Source organism: Nannospalax galili, unplaced genomic scaffold (genome assembly GCF_000622305.1).
Source record: "Nannospalax galili isolate Female #2095 unplaced genomic scaffold, S.galili_v1.0 scaffold741, whole genome shotgun sequence".
In the NCBI taxonomy this organism is placed as follows: Eukaryota; Metazoa; Chordata; class Mammalia; order Rodentia; family Spalacidae; genus Nannospalax; species Nannospalax galili.
Genome location: NW_008346093.1, coordinates 1,537,988 through 1,561,707, shown reverse-complemented (window position 1 = coordinate 1,561,707; position 23,720 = coordinate 1,537,988). Strand labels below are relative to the sequence as shown.

General features: G+C 47.7%; 2 protein-coding genes across 2 annotated transcripts in view; both read left to right on the top strand.

Moving 5' to 3' along the window:
- Cacna1f (calcium voltage-gated channel subunit alpha1 F) overlaps nt 1–8,426 on the top strand; it is a 29,320-nt gene extending 20,894 nt beyond the window's left edge. The window contains 18 exon segments of the mRNA XM_008842597.1: nt 559–579; nt 793–921; nt 1,184–1,249; nt 1,513–1,604; nt 2,375–2,534; nt 2,764–2,891; nt 3,150–3,246; nt 3,432–3,534; nt 3,789–3,890; nt 4,008–4,082; nt 4,085–4,137; nt 4,383–4,523; nt 5,049–5,224; nt 6,072–6,170; nt 6,290–6,417; nt 6,502–6,608; nt 7,754–7,951; nt 8,196–8,426. Of these exon segments, the coding sequence (XP_008840819.1) occupies nt 559–579; nt 793–921; nt 1,184–1,249; nt 1,513–1,604; nt 2,375–2,534; nt 2,764–2,891; nt 3,150–3,246; nt 3,432–3,534; nt 3,789–3,890; nt 4,008–4,082; nt 4,085–4,137; nt 4,383–4,523; nt 5,049–5,224; nt 6,072–6,170; nt 6,290–6,417; nt 6,502–6,608; nt 7,754–7,951; nt 8,196–8,426 (2,106 nt within the window).
- A 3,842-nt stretch (nt 8,427–12,268) lies between these two features.
- The window catches only part of Syp (synaptophysin), a 15,085-nt gene continuing 3,633 nt past the window's right edge, over nt 12,269–23,720 (top strand). The window contains exons 1-6 of the mRNA XM_008842596.2: nt 12,269–12,412; nt 13,459–13,524; nt 14,535–14,659; nt 19,043–19,238; nt 19,923–20,114; nt 23,134–23,464. Of these exons, the coding sequence (XP_008840818.1) occupies nt 12,377–12,412; nt 13,459–13,524; nt 14,535–14,659; nt 19,043–19,238; nt 19,923–20,114; nt 23,134–23,460 (942 nt within the window). The 5' untranslated portion in view covers nt 12,269–12,376 and the 3' untranslated portion in view covers nt 23,461–23,464. The remainder of the gene's footprint in view (nt 12,413–13,458; nt 13,525–14,534; nt 14,660–19,042; nt 19,239–19,922; nt 20,115–23,133; nt 23,465–23,720) is intronic.

The window sequence follows — 23,720 nt, the reverse complement described above, 5'->3', positions numbered from 1 at the left end:
ATTTTGTAGCCTTATCCAGTGGCTCTGCAATCTCCTAAAATGCCTCTCTTGTTATATCTGTTACCTCTTTCATGGGCTCTACCTCCCCCTCCAACAACTCTGCAACCTCCACTGACTCCTTTTTTGGTTCCATCATCTCTCTGGCTCCATTTTCTCCACGAACTCCATCATCTACAGTACTGGCCCTTTCCTGGCTCTGTTATCACCATTGATTCTATCATTTCATCCAATGGTACTACATGGTAATAACTGGACTGATGATACTGCCAATTGCATTTCTTCATCACCGGCTTCTCCAATGATCGTGCATCAGTTATCATCTCCATGACACACTGTCTCCATTATTCCCTTGGATGTCTTTCCTCTGCCATCTCCTTTTACCCCCTCCTCTCCCTTCCACCCCTATTAACAACTTTTTTCACAACCATTTTGACCCACCACCACATAACTCTCCCTATCATCCCCTGAATCTGCACCACCATTACTCCCCTTGTCCATTTGGGGCTATGATTGCATCATCTCCTCTATCGCCTCTTTTTTGGCCATATGTCCCACCAGAATGGAGGCCATCTTGGAGAGGTAGCTTCCCACCCCACCCCCACCTGCCACAGGGACATTCTTTTTTCTACCCTTTTATCTTCCATCCCTCCCTTCCCAAGAGTCCTTAGAAATGCTCCCTGACTACTCTTGGGCCTGAAAGACATAGGGACTGGGAGGGCCAAGGTAAGAGGCAAAGAGGTGGCAACAGGGGCTGATGCAAACTGAGAACCCCCACTACGTCCCTAACCCCAGAGTTCAGAGGACAGCTCCCGAATATCTATCACCTTCTTTCGCCTCTTCCAAGTCATGAGGCTGGTCAAGCTCCTCAGTAAGGGTGAAAGAATCCGAACATTGCTGTGGACATTGATCAAATCTTTCCAGGTAATCCCCACTTCAGAACTACAGCTCCCACCACGCCATATCATTTCCAACCTACCATTTCCAGCTTGCTTGCTGTCTCTAGGCTCTCAATTCCTAATATGCCTCTGGCTTCACTGACCTTACCCTATTTGATTTAATCTTGTGTACACATTTGGGATGCACGTATAATCCAGGGAACTTTAAGGATAGACTGCATAAATGCATTCTGGGGGTTATAGTTCTCTGACTGGACCTAAATATTGGCCCCTCCCCAATCTCTCAGGCCTTTCCCTATGTGGCTCTTCTCATAGCAATGATATTCTTCATCTATGCAGTCATAGGCATGCAGGTAAGTGAAGCTCTAAGGAACACCTCTCTGGAACCCTTCTGACAGAAGAAGATAGTTTGTAGGAATAGTCCCAGAGTAGGGGTGGTGGGCCGAAAGACAGACAAACTGGATGACCCTGGGTAAGTTTACATGTGTGTGAGATGGGCTTGTCAGCACCTGCTTGTCAAGATTAAGTATCCTTTAAAGAATAGAAAGTGAAAAGTGGGTGGGAACATGTGAGAGCATGGGTTCACCCCTGGTACATAGCCTCTATATGCCTATAGATGTTTGGCAAGGTGGCTCTTCAAGATGGCACACAGATCAACTGAAACAACAATTTCCAGACCTTTCCACAGGCTGTGCTGCTTCTGTTCAGGTGACACTTTCCACTTCCCTGTGACCTTCATCCCCAGCATACCCATGAGTACTTACACACCCTCTCTGGGTCCCAGGATGCCTAAGCTATGAAAATATCAGGACAGCCTAAGTTACATATAACCTGAGATCTTTTCTGACTGTGATCTGAGGAGTCTTTCAGAATATTACAGTCTCAGTCATTCTTCTTCTGGTTGTAAGATGGGCCCCCTTCTTAGACCACAGTGTCCTCATCTGTAAAAGGCAAACCTGACTGCCATCATCACAGCCAAGATAGCTGTTAAAATGTTGAAATGGGCCAGGCCTGGTGGCTCATGCCTTTAATCCTGGCACTTGGGAGGCAGAGGCAGGTGGATCTCTGTGAGTTCAAGGCCAGCTTGGTCTACAATAGTGAGTTCCAGGACAGCTGGGGCTACAGGAAGACCCTGTCTCAAAAAGACCAAAAAAATGTTGAAATGGGAGCCAGTGAGATGGCTCAGCAGACACCAAGCCTGACATCCTGAGTCCAAGTCCCAGAACCTACATGATGGAAGGAAAGAAGAGATTCCTGCAGGTTGTCTTCTGACCTCCACACACACGCCATGGCATGTGTGTTTCCCCACCAAAAATAAAAAATAAATATATTTTTTTAATGTTGAAATGCTGTGCCAGGTGCAGCCCCTGGTGTGAAGTAGGTCTCCCCTTCATTCCCTCAGACTCCTGCAACTCCACCCTGTGTGACTTCTTTATAGCCTTTTCTCCAGAACGCCACCCTTATGTGACCCTCCCCAGGTGTGCCACAGGTGAGGTATGGCAAGAGATAACGCTTGCCAGCCTTCCTGGAAATCGGTGTAACCCTGAATCTGACGTTGGACCGGGTGAGGAATTTACCTGTGGTAGTAATTTTGCCATTGCTTATTTTATCAGCTTCTTCATGCTCTGCGCCTTCCTGGTACGAACCATTTCCCCACAGCTGCCACCACTACCATGAGGGCTAACCCTGAGAGCCCCAGGGATGTCCGAATGAATTGGGCACCCCAGATCTTGAAAGCACTGCCCCAACAATAAGATCAACCAGGAAACTTGTGACCCAGTGGTTATATAAGATCATCCCAGCCTCCCACCATCCCCACAACCTAGCTCTGTCCTTTACCTAATGCTGTTTGCTCATTGGCCCACAGATCATAAATCTCTTTGTGGCTGTGATCATGGATAACTTTGATTATCTAACCAGAGATTGGTCCATCCTAGGCCCCCATCACCTTGATGAATTCAAGAGGATCTGGTCTGAATATGATCCTCGAGCCAAGTATGCCCTCTGACTTCTAGAATCCCAGGGTCAATGTGCTGCTCTCCAAAGTCCCCTAGCCCCAGAACTTCTGACTGATACATCCCATTACCCAGCAATAGATGCCACAAGGTTTCTACTGCCCCTTCCTCTGTCCTCTCTACCTCTACTCTTCCCTCAAAAGCCCTGAGGTGTTGGTTGAGAGGCAATAACTTGCTGGTGGGACCTAGGCCTAGGGGGAGTACTGCCAACACAGTGGCACTTCCCTGACTACCTCAGGGGCCACATCAAGCACCTGGATGTAGTTGCCCTGCTGAGATACATCCAGCCCCCACTGGGATTTGGAAAGCTGTGCCCACACAGAGTGGCCTGCAAGGTCTGTGCACCTGCCCACCCACCCCCCCACTGACCTCTGGGAAGGTGCTATACCTTATGGGAAAGGAAAGGGACTTACTTTGATGGGGATGGGTATTTGGTCCCATCTACAAAGGTTTCTGCCCTGGGCATTCAGGGTATACCTAGCATTTCCCTAAGTAGGTTCTATGTCTTTGTTGTTTGCAGAGACTTGTGGCAATGAACGTGCCCCTCAACTCAGATGGAACAGTGACATTCAATGCCACACTCTTTGGCCTGGTGCAGACATCCCTGAAGATCAAGACAGAAGGTGTGGGGGAGGGGAGGAGCTGGAATGGAAGAGTTCCTGGGAAGGGTGAAGGGAAAAAGTGCAGAGTGATAGACCCATCTTCTAACTCCGAACCTCAATATGGGTGACTTTGGCTTCCCCAGGCCTGCTTCCACACCCTGTCTGATAGAAGTGATGTGCAGCTGCAATTGAGGTTTCAAAGTCCCACATCAGCAGCGAAGAGCAACCTCGAAGCCTCTCCTATCTTCCTTCTCCCACACTTTCCTCCATTGCAGGGAACCTGAAGCAAGCCAAGCAGGAGCTGTGAATAGTCATCAAAAAGATCTGGAAGAGGATAAAGCAGAATTTGTTGGATGAGGTCATCCCTCCTCCAGATGGTGAGCTGCCCGCCCCTAATTCTTTGAGCCCAAATGATGGCTGGTAGCTAGGAATTGGGGAGGCAATGGCAATACAGAGGACCCTTGTGTAACTTTGCCCTCTTTCTCTTGTCCCAGAGGAAGAGGTCACCGTGGGCAAATTCTATGCTACATTCCTTATCCAAGATTATTTCTGTAAATTCCGGAGGAGAAAAAAAAAGGGCTACTAGGAACAGAGGCCCCAACAAGCACATCCTCTATCCTTCAGGTCTTAAGGACTGGGCATGGTGTGGCTGTGTGTGTGGAGGCTGAATTCCCTCTTGATCTCATGAAACTCATGTCACAAATGAGGAAACTGAGGCCTAGGTCTCACAAAGGGTCATGGATGGCTCAGAACATTTACACACACACACACACACACACACACACACACACTTCTATAGGAGAAGCAAGTTCATAGAGGTACAGTTTAGACCATTAGCTACCAATTGCCTTATTTTCCCATCCCCACAGGCTGGTCTGAGGAGCCTACAGGACCTGGGTCCTGAGATCCGGCAGGCCCTCACCTATGACACTGAAGAGGAAGAAGAGGAAGAGGCAGCGGGTGAGAAGAGTGAGGAGGAGGAAGCTGAGAAGGACCCAGAAACATACAAAGTGAGGGCAACTTTGCACTCTCCCCAAAAACTCTTGACTGTATAATAACCCCTTCAGACCCCTAAGTGAGTTTGAAACTACCTCTGGAGAGAAGCTCCCCAGAAAAGTTCCCTTCACAATGGAAAAATATTTATTCAGTATCTATCATTAGCTGTTAGAAAGCAAAACTGAGATTCAGCCCCTAGGGACAAGTGAGGGAGCTATAGGGAGAGATGGTCTGAAAAAAGAAACCAACGAAACCCCCCCAAAGGCTCTGCTTATTACTGATTATTGATAACGCTTTAGCTATTCTCTTGTCCATGCCATTTCATATTGCTAAAACTCTTCCTTCTGATCAATATTATATATATCTTTTTGAGACAGGGTCTCCCTGTAGCCCCAGCTGTCCTGGAACTCACTATGTAGACCAGGCTGCCCTTGAACTCACAGAGATCTGCCTGCCTCTATCTCCCAAGTGCTGAGATTAAAGGTGTGCGCCAGCACGCCCAGCTAGCTACAGCATTTATACTCAGTGATTCTCCTCAGGCCTCCATGGACAACCAGTCCCAGTCCCAGTCTCTGTGATGCTCCAGGATTTCAGTGTCTCTGCCTGTTAAGGAAAAACTCCCAGATTTGCTCTCACCTGGGCCCAGTGATGATGATGGTGGGGCTCCCAACCCCAAGCAGCCTAGTGCGCTCCCGGCTGGATCCCACACCCATAGGTATTGTCAAGCGTCTGGGAAGACTGTAAGAGCAGGAAAAGGCTAGACTCTGTGCTGGAGGACATGGGAGAATGGTTAGAGGCCTTCAAATGGAAATTTTGTAAGCATAGACATTTCAAGGGTTCAAAAGAGCCAGGTATAGTGGGGCATATCTATAATCCCAGTACTTGGGATGTGGAGGCAGGAGGAACCAGAATTCAAGATCAGTCATGGCTATGTAGTGAGTTTGAAGCCAGCCTAAGCAACATGAGACTCTTGTCTCAAAAAAAAAAGAGACAAATCAAGGGCTCAGGTGGAATAGAATGTAAGAGACTCATGAGAAAGGCAATGTGAAAGTTTAATGCAAGGCCTAGAGAGATGGCTCAGTGGTTAAGAGCACTGGCTGCTCTTGCAGAGGACCCAGATTTGGTTCCCAGCACCCACCTAGTAGCTCACAACCCTCTGTAACAACAGTTCCAAGAGATCTGACACTCTCTTCTGGCCTCCCAAGACATTGTATGACATGGGTGCACTTATATACATGCAGGCAAAATACTCATACACATAAAATAAAAATAAATGTTTTAAAAAGTTTAATGCAAGCCAGATACAGTGGCATATGCCTTTAATCTCAGCACTCAGGAGGCAGAGGCAGGCAGATCTCTGTGAGTTCGAGGCCAGCCTGGTCTACATAGCAAGTTCAGGTCAGCCAGAGCTACAGAGTGGCAGTGACCCTGTCTCCAAAAACAAAATCGTAAAGCTTAGTGTTTGTATAGGAAATGGGCATGAAATGAGAGGAAAGAAGAGCCTAGGGTCACATATTGGGGGATAGGGACCTGGTCTAACTAACATGCCTTACTTTCCCCAGGAGAAGTTCTGGGGTTCTCATGTTTACTATCCCAGAAGAAGGACCCAAGGGGACTCAAGGGCAAGACAATCAGAATGAAGAAGAGGAAGTCTCTGACTGGTACACTGGCCATGCCACGTAGAATGAGCCCATGGTCCATGCAGGGGAGGGCAGGACTATTGATACTCCAACTCTGAGTCCTAGACCTGAGTTCACTGTCAGCTCTGCCTTCTGCACAGGCTCCCATACCTGGATGATCCGAGAGAGATTTCCTCCAACCCAGGCCTTTTGCCACCCCACTGGCTGCAGAGACAATTAAATAGGCACTGTATACCACAATGACGTTTGCTGCCCCCCACACCTACAGGTAAGAGAAACGATGGGCCATAAAGGACTCCAAGGGCTAGCAGAACAGAACAGGGGAGGAACTGTCATTGTTCTTTGTGCCCAGGTCAGAAGCCCTCCTTCACCATCCAGTGTCTGCAAGACAATTGTGAAGACTTGCCCATCCCAGGCACCTATCATCACAGGCGGAACTCAGGACCTGGCAGGGCTCAGGTGAGGAAAGAAGACACTGTGATCTGCATGGATATAGCAGCCTAGATTGAATTTTTCAAATACATTATATGTCAGGGCCTTCTAAAGAATGGGATACTTGAAGGAACACCCATAATCCTCACTGTACTTATGAAGTGGGTTTACTATCTCCAAGTTTACAGATGAGGAAACTGAGGGTCACAGATATTTATCCACTCATGATCACATAAATAGCAAGCAGCACAACTGACAATTCTAAAGATTTATTTATTTATTTGTGTATATGTGTGTCTGTGTGCATGAGTATATGTGCATATGTGTGTGAGTACACTTGCGCGAGTGTGCAGAGGCAAAAGAGGGTGTCAGTGTCTTCCTCTATCACTTTACACCTATTTCTTTAAGGCAGGGTCTCTCCCTGAACCTGGGGCTCACATTTCCTTGCAGTGATCCTCCTGTCTCTTCCCCCTATGGAGTTGGGATTACAGGCATGCACATGAGGCCCTACTTGCTACTCAGGTGTTTGAATCTGAACTCCAGTCCTCACAATTGTGCAGCAAGTGCTCTTAACCACTGAGCTATTTCTCCAGGCCCTCAAAACTGATGTTTAAGCCCAAGTCTTTGAACTAGGAATGGTGGTACACACCTGCAGTCACTTGGGAAGTAGAGGTAGGAGGATCAGGAATTCAAGATCATTCTCAGCTACATATGGAGTTGAGGCTAGCCTGGGCCAAATGAGACTAACAAAAACAAAATGGTTGGGCATAGTAGCTCATGCCTGTAATCTCAGCTCTTGGGAAGTGGATACAGAAGATTTGCTTCAAATTGAAGCCAGTCTGGGCTACAAAGTAAATTCTAGGCCTGGAAAATAAAATGATACCCTCTCTCAAACAAACAAATAAATAAGCAATCAAACAATACACACAAACCCAGGCCTGTGCTCTGACATAAATTCAAGTCTAGAGCTGAGGATGTAGCTCAGTGATGAAGCACTTACCTAACATGTTTACAGCCCTGGATTTGATCCCCACAAATAAAGGAGTCATTTATTTCTTCTTTGATTTACACCCATTCAGTGTTACTGCAGTTGTGTATTGGAGGAGAGAGACAGGATTCACAAGAGTGAATCCTAGATTCTCACACCCACCAACTGGTTTACTCTGATTCAGGGTTCCTGGGTAACTCCTCCTCAGAGGGGTCGGCTACTATATGCCCCCCTGTTATTGGTGGATGAGGCTGCAGTGGGAGAGGGGCGCCTTGGCAAAACCAGTGCACCACTGCCCACCTTCACCTGTCTGCAAGTGCCCGGAGCTCACTTGAATTCCGGTCACGGCAAGAGGGCCAGTGCCGACAGTTTGGTGGAAGCTGTGAGTCCAGATGCGTGAAAGCAAGAGGGCTGTGGTAAAAGGGGCAGAGGTGAGAGCTGGGGAAGAGTTAAAAGGGGTATCCAAGCTCTGTGTTGAACATGTAGATCCCTCTCCTCAGCATGTTATACTTAACCCTGTCCCCCACCTAATTCCCTTCATGCCCTCATGGGGACATCATTTACCTACACTGACTGATCTGTGCACATGTGCCCTTGGTCAATACTGACTCCACTTGTACCCCCAGGTGCTCATCTCTGAGGGCCTAGGCCTCTTTGCCCGAGACCCACGCTTCGTGGCCCTGGCCAAGCAGGAGATTGCAGATGCCTGTCGCCTGACACTCAATAAGATAGACAGTGCTGCCGGTGACCTGCTGGCACAGGGAACCACCTCACTCTATAGCGATGAGGAGTCCATCCTCTCCCACTTTGATGAAGAGGACCTGGGAGACGAGATGGTCTGTGTCCATGCCCTGTGAATCCTCGCCCCTCATCCACTGCTCAATAAATTCCCTGTCCTTCCCTTCACAAAAGGAGGCGAGCACAGACCACACACTGCTGAATTTTGGTGTCTTTGTACTGGGGGTCTGGGGCAGCCCAGCAGTCTCCATCGATCCACTTCATCCATCCATCCCTGGTTGCAGCCCTGAGCCACTGCCCACACATGAGTATTTCCAGAAACCAGGACAGCTAGGCCTGATTATTCAGTGTCAGAGGAGGGAAGAGGAGGAGGAAAAGATAGAAGCCAAAAAAAGCTGGAGACAGCGTGGAGGTGGGGGAGAAAGGAGGGCACTGGGCAGATAGGGGGAAGGGAAAAGAGGGTGTGCTGGGGGCTTAGATGGTAGGGGAAGACAGAGACTCCACTAGAGGTCAGTCAGGTCAGCCTGAGGAAGAACAGACAAATAGAAAGGAAAGGACAAAGAAACCAGTAGAAGAGTCCTGCCAGTGCAAAGGCCCAGAAGTTGGAGCTGACTTGGTGTCTTAGGCAGAAGTGTCTTCTCATGGCATCCAGAATATCAGAGAGCCTAAATTGGGATCACACCATCTCCCATTTCCCACCTTCTGCCTGAGAAAGAGAAGAAAGCCTAAATCCACTGGCAGAAAATGTAGGTGATAGCAAATAGTAGGGCTCCCAGCTCCAGGGAACCCATCCAGGGCCCCTGGCCAGAGCAACTCTCTCTGCTTCTTGTTCCACCTTTGGGGTCTCATTCATTCAAGGAAGGCCTATCAGGTGGTTAATGTGTCCCAGGTGCCTTGTTGGTTTCCCTCAGGGCAAACTGAGCTGGTTAGACATGTGACAAGGTTTCTCTAAAGTGGGAGCCAGCTCCACTGCAAAGGAATTGGAGGCAGCATAGTGAATAATGCCAGCTGGGACCACTCCTGAGAAGAGTCTGAGGTAGAGTCCCTCCTCACCCTCACAGCAGAAATTTCTTATTTTTATACTTTGCGTCAGTCAAGCCAGGACTTGAAATTTGGGGGAAAACCACAATTGAAGCCTGGGATTCCAAACACACAGTTAACACTGGGTCTTGAAACAAAGGCTTGAAGTAGTTGAGCTGGTATATAATGAGACAGCAAGTCATTGGGAAGGTGTAGAGAGTGAATACAGACTATGGAGAGCTGAGACTGGACAAGTCACCTGAGGCCAGATCATGATGAGTCATGAATGCCACATTCTAAGATGGATGATTTTTTTTTCTATTTATTTATTTATTTTGGTCTTTTTTGAGACAGGATTTCTTTGTAGCCCCAGCTGGCCTGGAACTATGTAGACCAGGCTGGCCTTGAACTCATAGAGATCCACCTGCCTCTGCCTCCCAAGTGCTGGGATTAAAAGCATGTGCTACCATGCCTGGCTGTGTGATTTTTTTGAATTTTATTTATTATTTTTATTTTATGTGTATGCGTATATTGCCTGCATGTAGGCAAGTGCACCCGTATCGTGCAATACCCATGGAGGTCAGAAGAGGCTGTCAGATCCCCTGGGACTGGAGTTACGGACAGTTGTTAGCTGCCATGTGGGTGCTGGGATTCGAACCTGGGTCTTCTGCAAGAACAACCAGCGTTCTTAATCGCTGAGCCATCTCTCCAGGCCCTGATTTTTTTTTTTCTAAAAGCATAGGGAACCATGGGAGGGAATGGAGTAGGGCAGTGACATAGTTAACTATGCATTTTAAATAGATGTTCAAATGGTGTGCTGAAAACAGAAAAAGAGGAAGAGACTAGAGATACTAAAATTGGCAAAAACAATGGTCACCTTAGGAGCAGGGGTGACAGAGGAGATGGTGAGAAGTCAATGAAATTTAAGGTAATGAAAGAGGTCAAATAAACCATTTCTTGGGCCCTGTGCTAAGTGCATTACAGTGATTATCATGTATAATCAGTATGACAACTGTATACATAGCATTTTAAAGCATTTTAAATGGGGATGGAGAGACAGTTCAGCAGTTAAGAGCACTGGTTGCTCTTGCAGAGGACCCAGGTTTGATTCCAGCCCCACATGGGAGCTTACAACCATCTGTAACTCCAGTTCCAGGGGAATCTGATGCCCTCTTCTTACCTCTGCAGACACTGGACGACACGGATGCACTTTCATACATGTAAACAATACATTCATACACATAAAAAATAAAAATAATAAATAAAATACATAAAAATAAAGCTTTTTACATATCCAAGATAAAATAGGAATGAATATTATAAATAAGATTCAAGCACCTGAGTGCCAAAAATCTAACAACTGGGAAGTATCTATTACATATTTGTGTTTTAAAAATGAAGTATAGGGCCGGGCGTGATGGCACACGCCTTTAATCCCAGCACTCAGGAGGCAGAGGCAGGCAGATCTCTGTGAGTTCAAGGCCAACCTGGTCTATATAGTGAGTTCCAGGCCAGCTGGGGCTACAGGGAAACCTTGTCTCAAAAACACCAAAAAAAAATGAAGTATAGAGCCTGGTAAGATGGCTCAGTAGGTAAAGGTGCTTGCCGCCAAGACTGTCAACCTGAGTTTGATCCCCAGGATCCATATGGTAGGAAAGAACCAACTCCCACAAGCTGTCCTCTGACCTCTACATGCACACATATGCACATACACACACACACACACACAAATAAATAAATAAATAAATAAATAAATAAATAAATAAATAAATGAAAAAAATTAGATACAAAAGCCCCAGTTGGCATGGTGGCACAAGCCAATAATCTCACCATTTGGGAGATGGAGGGAGAAGGATCGGAAGTTCAAGGTCATCTTTAGCTGCACTTGGAGTTCAAGGCCAGCCTGGGCTATGTGAAACCCTGTGCACATGGTGGAAAGAGATAAACTGACTCCTGCAAGTTGTCCTCTCACCTCCACTCGCATGTGTGGTGATACACACACACACACACACACACACACACACAGAGTGCTGTACACTTTTCATCTGGTCTACATAGCGAGTTCCAGGCCAGCCAGAGCTACATAGTAAAACCCTGTCTCAAAAAAAAACAAGTAACAGCCAGGCATGATGGTGCAGGCCTTTAATGCCAGCGCTGGGGAGCCGGAGGCAGGCAGATCTCTACAAGTTCGAGGCCAGCCTGGTCTACATATGGAGTTCCAGGCCAGCTGGGACTACAGGGAGACTGTCTCAAAAATACAAAAAAAAAAATAATAATAATGATAATGATAATAAATAAAGGACTGAAGGCCAGGAGTGGTGATGTACATCTTTAATCTCAGCATTTGGGAGGCAGAGACAGGCAGATCTCTGAATTGGGAGACCAGCCTGGGCTACATAGTATAGTAACATATAGTAACATGTCTCTAAACATAAGGGGGCGCTGACACACAGTAAATAAATGTAATATTAAAAAGAGGACTGAAGAATAGAGGGTAAAGTGTGATGTTAGAGTAGGAAAGAATCTGACCAAGAAGAGGGAAATTGGAGAGATGGTTGGAGTTTGGAAATGTGCTTAAAAATGCATATTTTCCAAAAGGAATCGTCAAGACCTTGAACTAGGTTTAAACAGCAGAGACGCTGAAACTGCAGGGACTCAGCACTGTTAATTACTAGCTGTGTGACCTTGTGCAATTCAATCTCTCTGGGGACTCATTTTCCTTATCTGCAAAAACAGGACTAATAGTCACTACTACATAGGGATTAAATGAGTGAACCCACGTAACAAACACAGCACAAGGAATGGCAAAATGTCACCCTGTAAAACCGAGCGGTCCTCCTGTCTGTGTTTTCTGAAAGGAAAATGTTCCAGATGGAATGGCGGCGGGCTACAAGGGAAACCAGTTGCGGTACGCCAGTACGCATGCGCAGCGGAAGGGGGCGGGGGGCGGGGCTGCCGCCGCCTGGGCTCTTCCAACGATCATGCACCGCCCCCGCCGCGCCCCGTGCCCGCCCTTGCTACCAGGCACCTCCCGCCCCCTGCATTGCTGATGCTGCTGCTGGCAGACATGGACGTGGTGAATCAGGTAAGCGCTCCAGCACCGTGGACAGAGCTCTGCGCTCGGGAAGCCCGGGGTACTTTGGTCCTCCAACCCTGAGAGGTGGTGGTCAGGGCAGCAGAGACGGGGTCGTTGGGGCTGGGACCGGGAGTCTCGGGCAGGAGACGGGAGGTAGCGGAGGTGGAGAAAAGGAGTGCGCCCTTTGCCGCAGTAGAGGCCGCCTGATGCCCCATCAGTACTTGTGACCTGGAGGGGAGAAAGAGGGAACCTCGGGCTAGGCAGAGGTAAAGGGGTAGTGAAAAAAGACTCGGGGGCTGCGGATGAGCTTGGAAATAGAGCGACAGAAGGTGTGGGGGCGGGGTGGGAGAGGGCTTGCACTTGCCCCTCCCAAAGAGACTGCACCCGGGTAGATTGACCACCCCTTCCCCCAGAGTAGATATAGGGGTACGATCCGATTTTGCCACTCCAAAACCCCCAGCCTCCTCTTCTCCAACGCATATTCAGTGAATCCATGCCCCAGCTCTCCCCCACCTTAATCAGTCCAGACCCTCTCCGCCATCTCTCTTCTTCACTGCCTCCGAACCTAGACCCCTCCTTAATCAGTAGCGACCCCTCCCCATCTCCATCTCCTCAGACACCACCACCATCTGACTCACCTTTACCACTGCAGACCTGTCCCCTTCACTGTGACTCACCTTCACCACTCAAGACCCCTCCCCCACTCTAACGAACCCAGTCTCCTTCCTTACTCCCTCCACCCAACCTTCTTCCCTATCCGATTCACCTTTAAGCAGTTCAGACCTTCCTTTCCTACTTAGTCTGGACCTCCTCTGCCATGTAACTCATCATCACCTCAGATTTCACCACTCCTGAGCCCTGGGGGCCTTCTCTAAAATTCTGGTGTCACTCCTTCCCCAAGGTGTCACTTTCTCCTTCTCACTCCCTTTTTGTATGCCCCCCCTTCCCGGAGGTCACATGCACCATCCCCAGGGATCATTGCCTGGCAGCCTGGCCCCTCACCTCCACCTCTATTCCCCACAACCCCATTCCCTCCCCACTGTTTCTCTCCTCAGCTGGTGGCTGGGGGTCAGTTCCGGGTGGTCAAGGAGCCCCTTGGCTTCGTGAAGGTGCTACAGTGGGTGAGTGTGGTCTGGGTCGGTCGGGGGTGGGGGAGGGTGGTAATGGGGTCCAGAAGAGCAGAGGTGGAGGAGGATCAGAGAACAAGGAATGGATAGGAGTGGAAGGGGATGAGAGAATTAGGCTCCAGGGTAAGGTCCCAAGGGATTGAGGCCAGGAAACGGATGGACTCTGACGTCACATAAAGCCAAGGGTACCCCCGTTGTGAAGTGGCAGAATTGTGATGTTTTACCTCCTGTCTTCTTGAAGTAAGAGGTGGGGGGATAGGGAGGTGGAGCCTGATGCTGATTGCTTCAAGAGAAATGCAAAGCCAAAAAAAAAAACCAGAGCAGAGACAGTGAAGGAGACTGAGAACGATAGGCAGGGAATGATGGAGACAGAGATGGAAATGGTGAGAGAAAGAGATAAGAGCCAGAGAACAATCCACAGAGAACAGCAATGCAAGGGGAAACAGACATGGGGGGAGATGCAAGGAAATGTGGTAGAGAAGAGAAAGAAACAGAAAGCTGCTCAGAAGAGAAAAGAGACAACAACATTCAGAAACAGGTACAAGGGACACAGAATATAGATCATGAGAGAGGCATAGACTCGACAGAGAGCAAAAAAGAGAGGCCTAAGGGGAGATAGGGGAAGGAGGGGGGGCATGGAGACAGGTCCCATAGAAAAAGACAAGCATAGAAAGATCCTGAGAGAAATAGAGATACTGTGAGACCAAGAGGAGAAGAGGAGAGGGGAGAGGAGATGAAAAGAGGGTAGTGGGAGAGAGAGGAGAGATCAGAGCACCCAAAGGTAGACACACAGAGAGAAATACAGGGAGATAGAATCAGGAAGAGACAGCCACACCCCTGTAATCAGCTTGTGCTTGAACTTGATGGGCCCTGATTAGGGGGTGGGGGTGGGGATCTCTCCATCTGCTGTGGTCTGTGCTGCCCCCCCCCATGTCTCCAGAGGAGGGCACTCCCTCCCACATGCTACAAGCTCACTGTGACTAACCCCTTCCCCGCTACCCAAGGTCTTTGCCATCTTCGCCTTTGCCACATGCGGCAGCTACAACGGGGAGCTCCGGCTGAGTGTGGAGTGTGCCAACAAGACGGAGAGTGCCCTCAACATCGAGGTCGAATTCGAGTACCCCTTCAGGTGTGCACCTGCCCTGGTATCCTGAGACCTGGGAGAGGCAGAGATGGGGTGGGTCGAGCAATACCTCCTTCCCAGTGACTCTTGCACAGCTCCCACTTCAAAGGCCACAGCCACTAAGATCAGTGTCCATGCACTGGGCACCTGTTCTGTACCAGGCACTATTCTGGATGTCTGTGGCAATGTGGTGAGACACAGACAAACACAGGTTGTCACCCTCTCTGGCTCTATTCTAGTGAACAGAAGGGTGGGGGACAGGCAATAGAGAAAATTCATAAGTAAAAAATAGGGCTAGGCTGGGCATGGTGGCGTATGCCTTTAATCCCAGCACTCGGGAGGCAAAGGCAGGTGTATCTCTGTGAGTTTGAGGCCAGCCTGGTCTACATAGTGAGTTCCAGGCCACCTGGGGCTACAGGGAGACCCTGTCTCAAAAAAGACAAAAAAAAATAGGGCTAGGACTGTAACTCAAAGGTGGTACATATGCACAGCATCTGCAAGACCCTGGGTTCCATCCAGAGGTGAGAGAGAGAGAGAGAGAGAGAGAGAGAGAGAGAGAGAGGATGAACCTATGTGTATACACACACACATATACACCTTAATGCAGTAGATGCTCAATTAATGTTATTTGATGGTCATGGTGGTATATTTCTGTAATCCCAGCATTTGGGAAGCTAAGCCAGAAGGATCGTGGTGGTTTCAGTCCAGCCTGGGATTCATAATGAGATCCTGTCTCAAAATTTTAAAAGAGAGGAGGCAAAGTCAGGCGTGGTGTCGCACGCCTTTAATCCCAGCACTCAGGAGGCAGAGGCAGATGGATCTCTGTGATTTTGAGGCCAGCCTGGTCTACATAGCGAGTTCCAGGCCAGCTGGAGATATGAGACCCTGTCTCAAAAGGGAAAAGAGAGAGGAGGCAGAGAAAAGGCTCAGCAGGTAAAAGTACTTGCCTCCAAGCCTGACAACCTGAAGTTGATCCCCAAGAACCACCTGGTGGAAGGAGAGAACAGGCTTCCTGTAAGTTGTCCACTGACTGCTACAGGTGTGCTGTGGCACACATGCATCCACACACACATACATGCACACACTAAATAAATGAAATGCAATAAATTGCAAAAAGTGTTTTAAAATAATAATAATAATAGTCAACATTATTTGCTTCTCAAAGTGCTGGAGCATAACAATGACTAAAGTAGACCAGGTTCCCTATCCTCTGGGTCTACATTATAGCAAACAAAGAGGATAAATGCAGATGCAGAGAAAATTTTGGAGCAGATCCTCATGCAGGAGATTTAATAGAGAAGAAAAGGGGGACTGCTGCCTAGATATGGCAACCATGGCAATTCTGATGTTTATCGAGCCTCTACTGTGTGCCAGGCACTGTGCTAGGTTCTAGGTACACAAGCTGGCAGGGCTGCTACCTTTTGAGGGTGTGGAGGCAGACATAGAAGCACACTTTCATTTGACTTTCCTCTACTACTGAGCCAAATCACATAACCATTTGAGTCTCAACTTCCTCATTTGTAAACAGGGTAACTCTGATACCAACCCCACAAGGTAGTGGGAAGTCTTCACTGAGTTAATACTTGTAAAGTGTTCAGTGCAGTGTCTGGAACACAAGAAATGCTCTGTGAGTCTGTTAAATAAGTACAAGAATTCGGATTTAGGAACTCAGGAAAGAGTCGGGCACTAAGTTGGAAGCTGGGAATTGGGGAGCACCAAAGGCAAATGGAGGCCCAAGAGATCACACAGTAGGGAAAGGGAAGTCAGCTCAGGCCCTGAGCAATGGTAGAAACAGGCTGGAAGGAGAGTATGGCTGATTGAGGAACAGTCAGGGGTCCCCAGGCTCACATAAACCAGGGGAAAGAGTTTGGAGACTAAGGATGTAGCTCAATGGTGGGACACTTGTCTAGCATACCCTGGGTTCCATTCCTAGTACATCAAATGAGGGGGGTGATGAGGAGGATGGGAGAAAGAACTTGCAGAAGGAAGGGTAGGTAGTTGGCAGCATGGAGCCAGCCAGCCCTTTGTGAATCCATAAGATCAAAAAAGCCCCCTATAAATTCCCCCAGCACCTCCCATGCTCACTGCTGCTGGTGTGAAGAAGCCACTAGTATCCCAGAAAAAAATGGCTTTGTCTTGATTCCCCCTCTAAGGACCCCTCACTCCCCACTGTACATTCTGTCTCGCAATCCAGCACACCAGAAACAAACTCATACCCAAATTCAACAACTTGAACAGCCTTGGGCGAATAGCTTAACCATGCTAACTCTCCATTTGTTCAGCTGTAAAATGGGCATAATAACACTGCCCACTTTAGAGAATTGCTGGTGGGATGCCACTAAATGGGACAATTATTAGATTATCTAAATGTAAGCCCCTTTCCAAAGAATCTCTACTATACAAGGACACCAGTATCATTTGCCCCCCCTAACCTGAAGCCAGAGCTGTGGGCCCCTACTCCAGTTCCATTCCCCACACACAATCTGCATACACGTGAGCCCCTCCTCCATCCACCCACAGGAAAGGCCTTTGTCATAAGTCACCTTCCCAGATTGCCCCTCATACACATATTCTGTTCCAAGATCCCTTCTACCCTCCAGTCTGTCATTTCCTATTTCACAGCTATTGGGTTTCTCTGTTCTGCAAATGTGTGTTTTTTTCTCTCAGGGACTGCAAGTGGAATAAGGAGAAGCATCAATATGATGTAGCAAGAAACAGGGTTCAGACACTGACTGCCGCTCCCCAGCTAGCAGCATGACTTTATACAAGCTAATGCACTTCTCTGAGCCTGTTTCCACCTCTGTGCATTTCACTCCATAAACACTGCTTGAACACGTACTAAGTGCCAGCACTGTTCCAAACCCTCAGGATCCATCATTGAACAAAACAGAGGAAAAAGCCCTGACCCATTGTAATAAGTGAAGTTAAAAAAAGCAAAACCGGCTGGGCTTGGTGGCACACACCTTTAATCCCAGCACTTGGGAAGCAGAGGCAGGCAAATTTCTGTGAGTTCAAGGCCAGCCTGGTAAAAGCAAAACCTAGGGCTATGGAGATAGCTCAGTTGGTAAAACAGTTGCCTTGCAAGCATGAGGACTTGAGTTAGATCCCCAAAACCCACATTTTAAAAAGTCAGATGGAGCCGGGTGTGGTGGCGCACACCTTTAATCCCAGCACTAGGGAGGCAGAGGCAGGTGGATCTCTGTGAGTTCAAGGCCAACCTGGTCTACACAGTGAGCTCCAGGACAGCTTGGGCTACAGGGAGACCCTGTCTCAAAAAGACCAAAAAAATTAAAAAAAAAAAGTCAGATGGGGCTGGAAAGATGGCTCAGCAGTTAAGAACACTGGTTGTTCTTGCAGAAGACCCGGGTTCGAATCCCAGCACCCACATGGCAGCTAACAACTGTCTGTAACTCCAGGGGATCCAGTAGCCTCTTCTGACCTCCTCGGGCATTGCACAACACGGGTGCACTTACCTACAGGCAGGCAATACACGCATACACATAAAATAAAAATAATAAATAATTTTTTTTTAAGTTTAAAAAAAAAGTCAGACATGGTGGTGCAGGTTTGTAATCCCAGCACTTGGGAGGCAGACAGGGGTGGTCCCTGGGAATCCCTGGCCAGCTAGCCTAGTGTATTTGGTGAGTTCCAAGCCAGACCCTGTCTCAACAAAAAAGGTGGAGGAACAACACATTAGATTTACCTCTGGCTTCCATAAGCATGTGTACCTGCACACACAGAAACATACACACACATGCTCCTGCACACACACATACACGCATGCACATGCAAAACCTGGTATGGCAGATTGATATAACTGCTTCAGAGAAAAATGGAGCAAGTAAGGAAGGGGGCTAAGGAATACTGAGAGAGAATAGTTCGAATTAATTGTAAATGGTGAGATCCAGGGACTGGGCAAGAGCATAAGGTCCTTGATTCAATCTTCAACACTAAAAAATGAAAAACAGTGGGAGGCAGGAAGTTGAGATGAGCAGTTGAAGGAGGTAGAGGGATGAGATGAAGATATCTAAGGGAACAGCATTCCTACACTTGATCTTAGTCGAAAGGGGAAGAAACAATAAAGGGAGAGCAGAGCATCCCCATTAAAGAGAACAGCCAGTACAAAAATCCTAGGGTCAGAAAGTACTTCGAAAGTTCTAGAACTAACTAAGGGGCAAGAGTACCTGGCTTGGGGTAGGAATGAATAGCACCCATCTTACCAGGATGCTTTCAGAAATCAGCAATATATGACTGGTACACTGCAAGTGTTCTGTGAATGATCATTTCCTCCTTTTCCGGGACCTCATCAGAATCCGGGAGAACCATGTCTGGGAATGTGAGGAAAGGATTCTTAGGGGCTGGGCCACACCTACACACCTCTCTCTGCAGGCTGCACCAAGTGTACTTTGATGCACCCACCTGCCGAGGGGGCACCACCAAGGTCTTTCTAGTTGGTGATTACTCCTCATCAGCTGAATTTTTTGTCACCGTGGCTGTGTTTGCCTTCCTCTACTCCATGGGGGCCCTGGCCACCTACATCTTCCTGCAGAACAAATACCGAGAGAACAACAAAGGGCCCATGCTGGTAAGTCCCCACAGCTGATTGCGTGCAGTGACTAGGGACATGAGGCCTCAGGGACCCAGCTCACTCGGCTCACAGGCCAGACCAACTCCCAAGCTGCCCAACAGCCACATTGCTGCTGCTACTGTCTCTATGAATCCACATTGGGCATCAGGCTTACAAAATCATACAATCATGGGAACACACTGACAGCCCACACAGAATCCCAGACTGGCCCACAACCTGACCCTGCCATCTTTCACACAACCATGCAGTCTAGATCAAAGGAAGGAGTGCTGAGGTTCACTGTGACAGGCATGCATGTCATCCTGTCACACAGACACTAATTACTACACAGCTATATTCTCACACCCTCATCCCAGACATAAAATGACATAAATTCCCACATGCAGATAAAAGTGGAGACATTTCTCACAGATTCGGAAACATCCCACAGAGTTCCTCCCTCAACATCCACACCCACACATCACAAGCACACTCCCACATCCTGTGTCACATACACTCACAAGTTCAAGCCTAGAGGGCCACCTTCAGGTGAAAACACTGCGGTTCAGAGCTGGGAGGGCAGAAGAGAGAGGCAGACCTTCTCTAGGGGATCCCATCCCACAAAATCTTGTAACATAAAGAGGCTCAGGACTCAGCATGAAGCAGTCCATTCACAGTGATGTTTACCTCTCCTCTGCCTAGGACTTTCTGGCCACGGCAGTGTTCGCCTTCATGTGGCTGGTTAGCTCATCTGCCTGGGCCAAGGGCCTGTCCGATGTGAAGATGGCCACAGACCCAGAGAACATTATCAAGCAGATGGGTATGTGCCGCCAGACAGGGAACATATGCAAGGAACTGAGGGACCCTGTGACCTCAGGCCTCAACACCTCTGTGGTAAGCCCAAGGAAGCTGGGGGAGGGAGGTTGGGAAACATAATCTGGGGAGTGGCGGTGATAGAGTGAGAGTAAAAAGGAATCAGGAGATCCACAGGGGCTCCCAGGAGGAGTCATGCCAACAGAAGAATACTGAAGAATGAGATAGCAATTATAACCACCAGGATACCACATATTGCCTGTCCCCAAGCGAGGAAAGCATGAGGCTATTTGACCAGATTAAGCTAGGGAGACCTGAATCCTAGGTCCAGCCTAATCATGTCAAATCTGAAACTCAGTATCCTCTTTGGACTTGTTTTCTTATGTGCAAAAGAAAGAGTACCTTGAATGTTTCTCTGCTTGGGTACCTCCTACTGGCTGGAGTCACATGGTCTGAACACAGATACTGCCACTTGCAAGCTCCATGATCTGCAGCCTCTTCAGCTCATTTTGAGCCAGTAAACTGAAGACTAATGATAGGCCCTGCTCTAAAATTGAGTATTCACTGAATTACTAACATGCAAAGTGCTTAGGAAAGGGCCTAGCACAAGGTAAAACAAATCCTATACTAGTATTACAGAAGCTAAGATTCCAAATCTTTCTTGTCTCTTGCTGGCTGAGACCCTGAGTAGTTTAAATCACTGGGTTTAGCTTTAAAATGGAAGTATCAAACCAGTATGGTGGCACATGCCTCTAAACCCAGCACTTGGGAGGCTGAAGCAAGAGGAGTGCTGTGCAATTTGAGGTCACTCTGGGGTACATAGTGAGTTCCAGGACAGCGTGATACCTTGTCTCAACAAAACAAAACAAAAAAAGAATAAAATAAAAATCAACAAGGGCCAAGCATGGTGGTGCATGCCCTTAATCCCAGCACTTGGGAGGCAAAGGCAGGCGGACTTCTGTGAGTTCCAGGCCAGCTAGGGCTACAGGGAGACTCTGTCTCAAAAAAAACTTCAACAAAAACTAAAAGTAGATAAAATGGAGTTATCAGCTAAGTGCAGTGATGCCTTAGTCTCAGCTACTCAGCAAGTGGAGCCAGAAGAAGACCACTTGAGCACAGGAGTTCTGGACCAGACTGGGGCACCATCTTTTTTTTTTTTTTTTTTTTTTTTTTGGTCTTTTTGAGACAAGGTCTTCTTGTAGCCCCAGGCTGGCCTTGATCCACCTGCCTTTGCCTCCCAACTGCTGGGATTAAAGGCATGCCCACCATGCCTGGCGACTGTCTTAAAGAACAAAAAGAGTAAAAATAAAATAAAATGGAGATCTTACTTCCTATTCAAACATAGAACTTTAAGTAAACCAATGTAAGGTTCTCAGAAGACATGACATATAGTAAAAGGCATATAGCATTTTGTTTTTAAATATTTTATGTAAGTTCCATATATTTATTTTTAATTTTTAACTGTCTTTTTGTTTTGTTTTGTTTTGTTTTGTTTTTTTAAAAAACTATTTTATTTAGTATTTTTTTTATTTATGTATATGAGTGTATTGCTTGCATGTATGTGAGTGCACCCATGTCGTGCAATGCCATGGAGGTCAGAAGAGGCTTCGGATTCCCCTGGAACTGGAGTTAAGGACAGTTTGTAGCTGCCATGTGGGTGCTGGGAATCGAACCTGGGTCCTCTGCAAGAGAAATCAGTGCTTTTAACCGCTGAGCCATCTCTCCAGCCCCTTTGTTTTGTTTTAATGAAACAGGTTCTCACTATGTAGACCAGACTGGCCTCAAACTCACAGAGATCTGCCTGCCTCTGCCTCCTGAGTGTTGGGATTAAAGGCATGCGCACCCAGTTTAACTGTTTTCTTTACGAGCATATATTTAGAGCCTCGCATGCTGATGCACACATGTAAACCCACCACTCAAGAAGCTAATTTGAAGCCAGAGTGAGTTACATAGTGAGCTTCAAGCCACCCTGAGTTAAATGGCAGGACCTTGTCTCAAGAAAAAAAAAAAAAGAAAGAAAAAAAAAAGGAGGAGGCTGGAGAGGTGGCTCAGCTGTTAAGAGCACTTGCTTCTCTTCCAAAAGACCTGAGTTCTGTTCCCAGTACCTATGGCAAGTGGCTCACAACTGCTTTGAACGCCAGTTCTAAGGAGTCCCAACACCTTTTCTGGCCTCCATGGGCACCAGAACACACATGACATCACACACACACACAATTTTTAAAATCTTTAAACAAAAAAAAATCAGTTTCTATATTTTATACATGTGTGTTTATGTGAAAACTTGTATAAACATATATGTGTAAAATCTATTTCATTAAAATGCATACTTATACAATGGAACCAGGCATGGCGCTGCATGCCTTTAATCCCAGCATTCTGGAAGCAGAAGTAGGGGGATCTCTATGAGCTTGAAGCCAGCCTGGTCTACATTGCCAGTTTCAAGCTAGCCAGAACTACACAGTGAGACCCTATCTCAAAAAGCAAAAATGCATATATCTTACAAAATATGTTTACTATATTTTGTACATTAATAAACATGTATATTTAATAAATATATATGCGCCTGCAGTGGTGGCACATGCCTTTAATCCCAGCACTTGGGAGGCAGAGGCAGGAGGATCTCTGTGAGTTCAAAGCCTGCCTGGTCCACATTGTGAGTTCCAGGACAGCTGGGGCTATAAGGAGACCCTGTCTCAAAAAAAAAAAAAAAAAGACCTAAATAAATGCAAACATTTAAATTTTAGTTTTTTGGAGGCAAGGATCTCATGTAGCCTACTTTGGCCTCAAACTACGTAGCTAAAGCTAGCCTTGAACTCCTGATCCTCCAGCCTCCATCTCCCAATTGCTGGGATTGGAGATGTGTGCCACCAGGCCCCATAAATATTCATATATGTCAATACTGATAGAGTTCAACATCCCCGGGAATATGAATCCTAACAAGTGTCCCACTCCCAAATTTTTCTGTACACTGATGTTCACAGGGAGTCAGGATTTCAGAGCCCATTGATTTATGTGCTAAATGCCCATTACTGTTCGCTCAGCCTCAAAGGCCACAGAGGCACTGAGCGGATGAGGACATCTTCGTCTTGTCTCCCTGCAGGTGTTCGGCTTCCTGAATCTGGTGCTCTGGGTTGGCAACCTGTGGTTCGTGTTCAAGGAGACAGGCTGGGCTGCACCTTTCATGCGCGCTCCTCCTGGTGTCCCCGAGAAGCAACCAGCACCTGGGGATACCTACGGCGATGCAGGCTATGGTCAGGGCCCTGGAGGGTATGGGCCCCAGGACTCCTACGGGCCTCAGGGTGGCTACCAACCCGATTACGGGCAGCCAGCCAGCAGTGGTGGTGGTGGCTACGGGCCTCAGGGCGACTATGGGCAGCAAGGCTACGGCCCGCAAGGAGCGCCCACTTCCTTCTCCAATCAAATGTAATCTGGTGAGTGATGAGCGGGTGCTGCGGGCAAGGAGTATAATTGAGATAGGTGGGTCAGCGAACCAATAAAACTTAAGAGTAGACGTGTGTGTTTGCCGCTTGCCAGGAGAGTAAGGGTCGAAATTTGAAAGGAACCAATAGAGAGGCAGAGCTGCAAGCAGAATGAGAAAAAGTAGCCAATGAGTGGAGAGCAGGAAACTAGCACCTGAAGATGGGCATATGAAGCAGCCAACGGGAAGGAGGTTAAAAAAAAAAATAT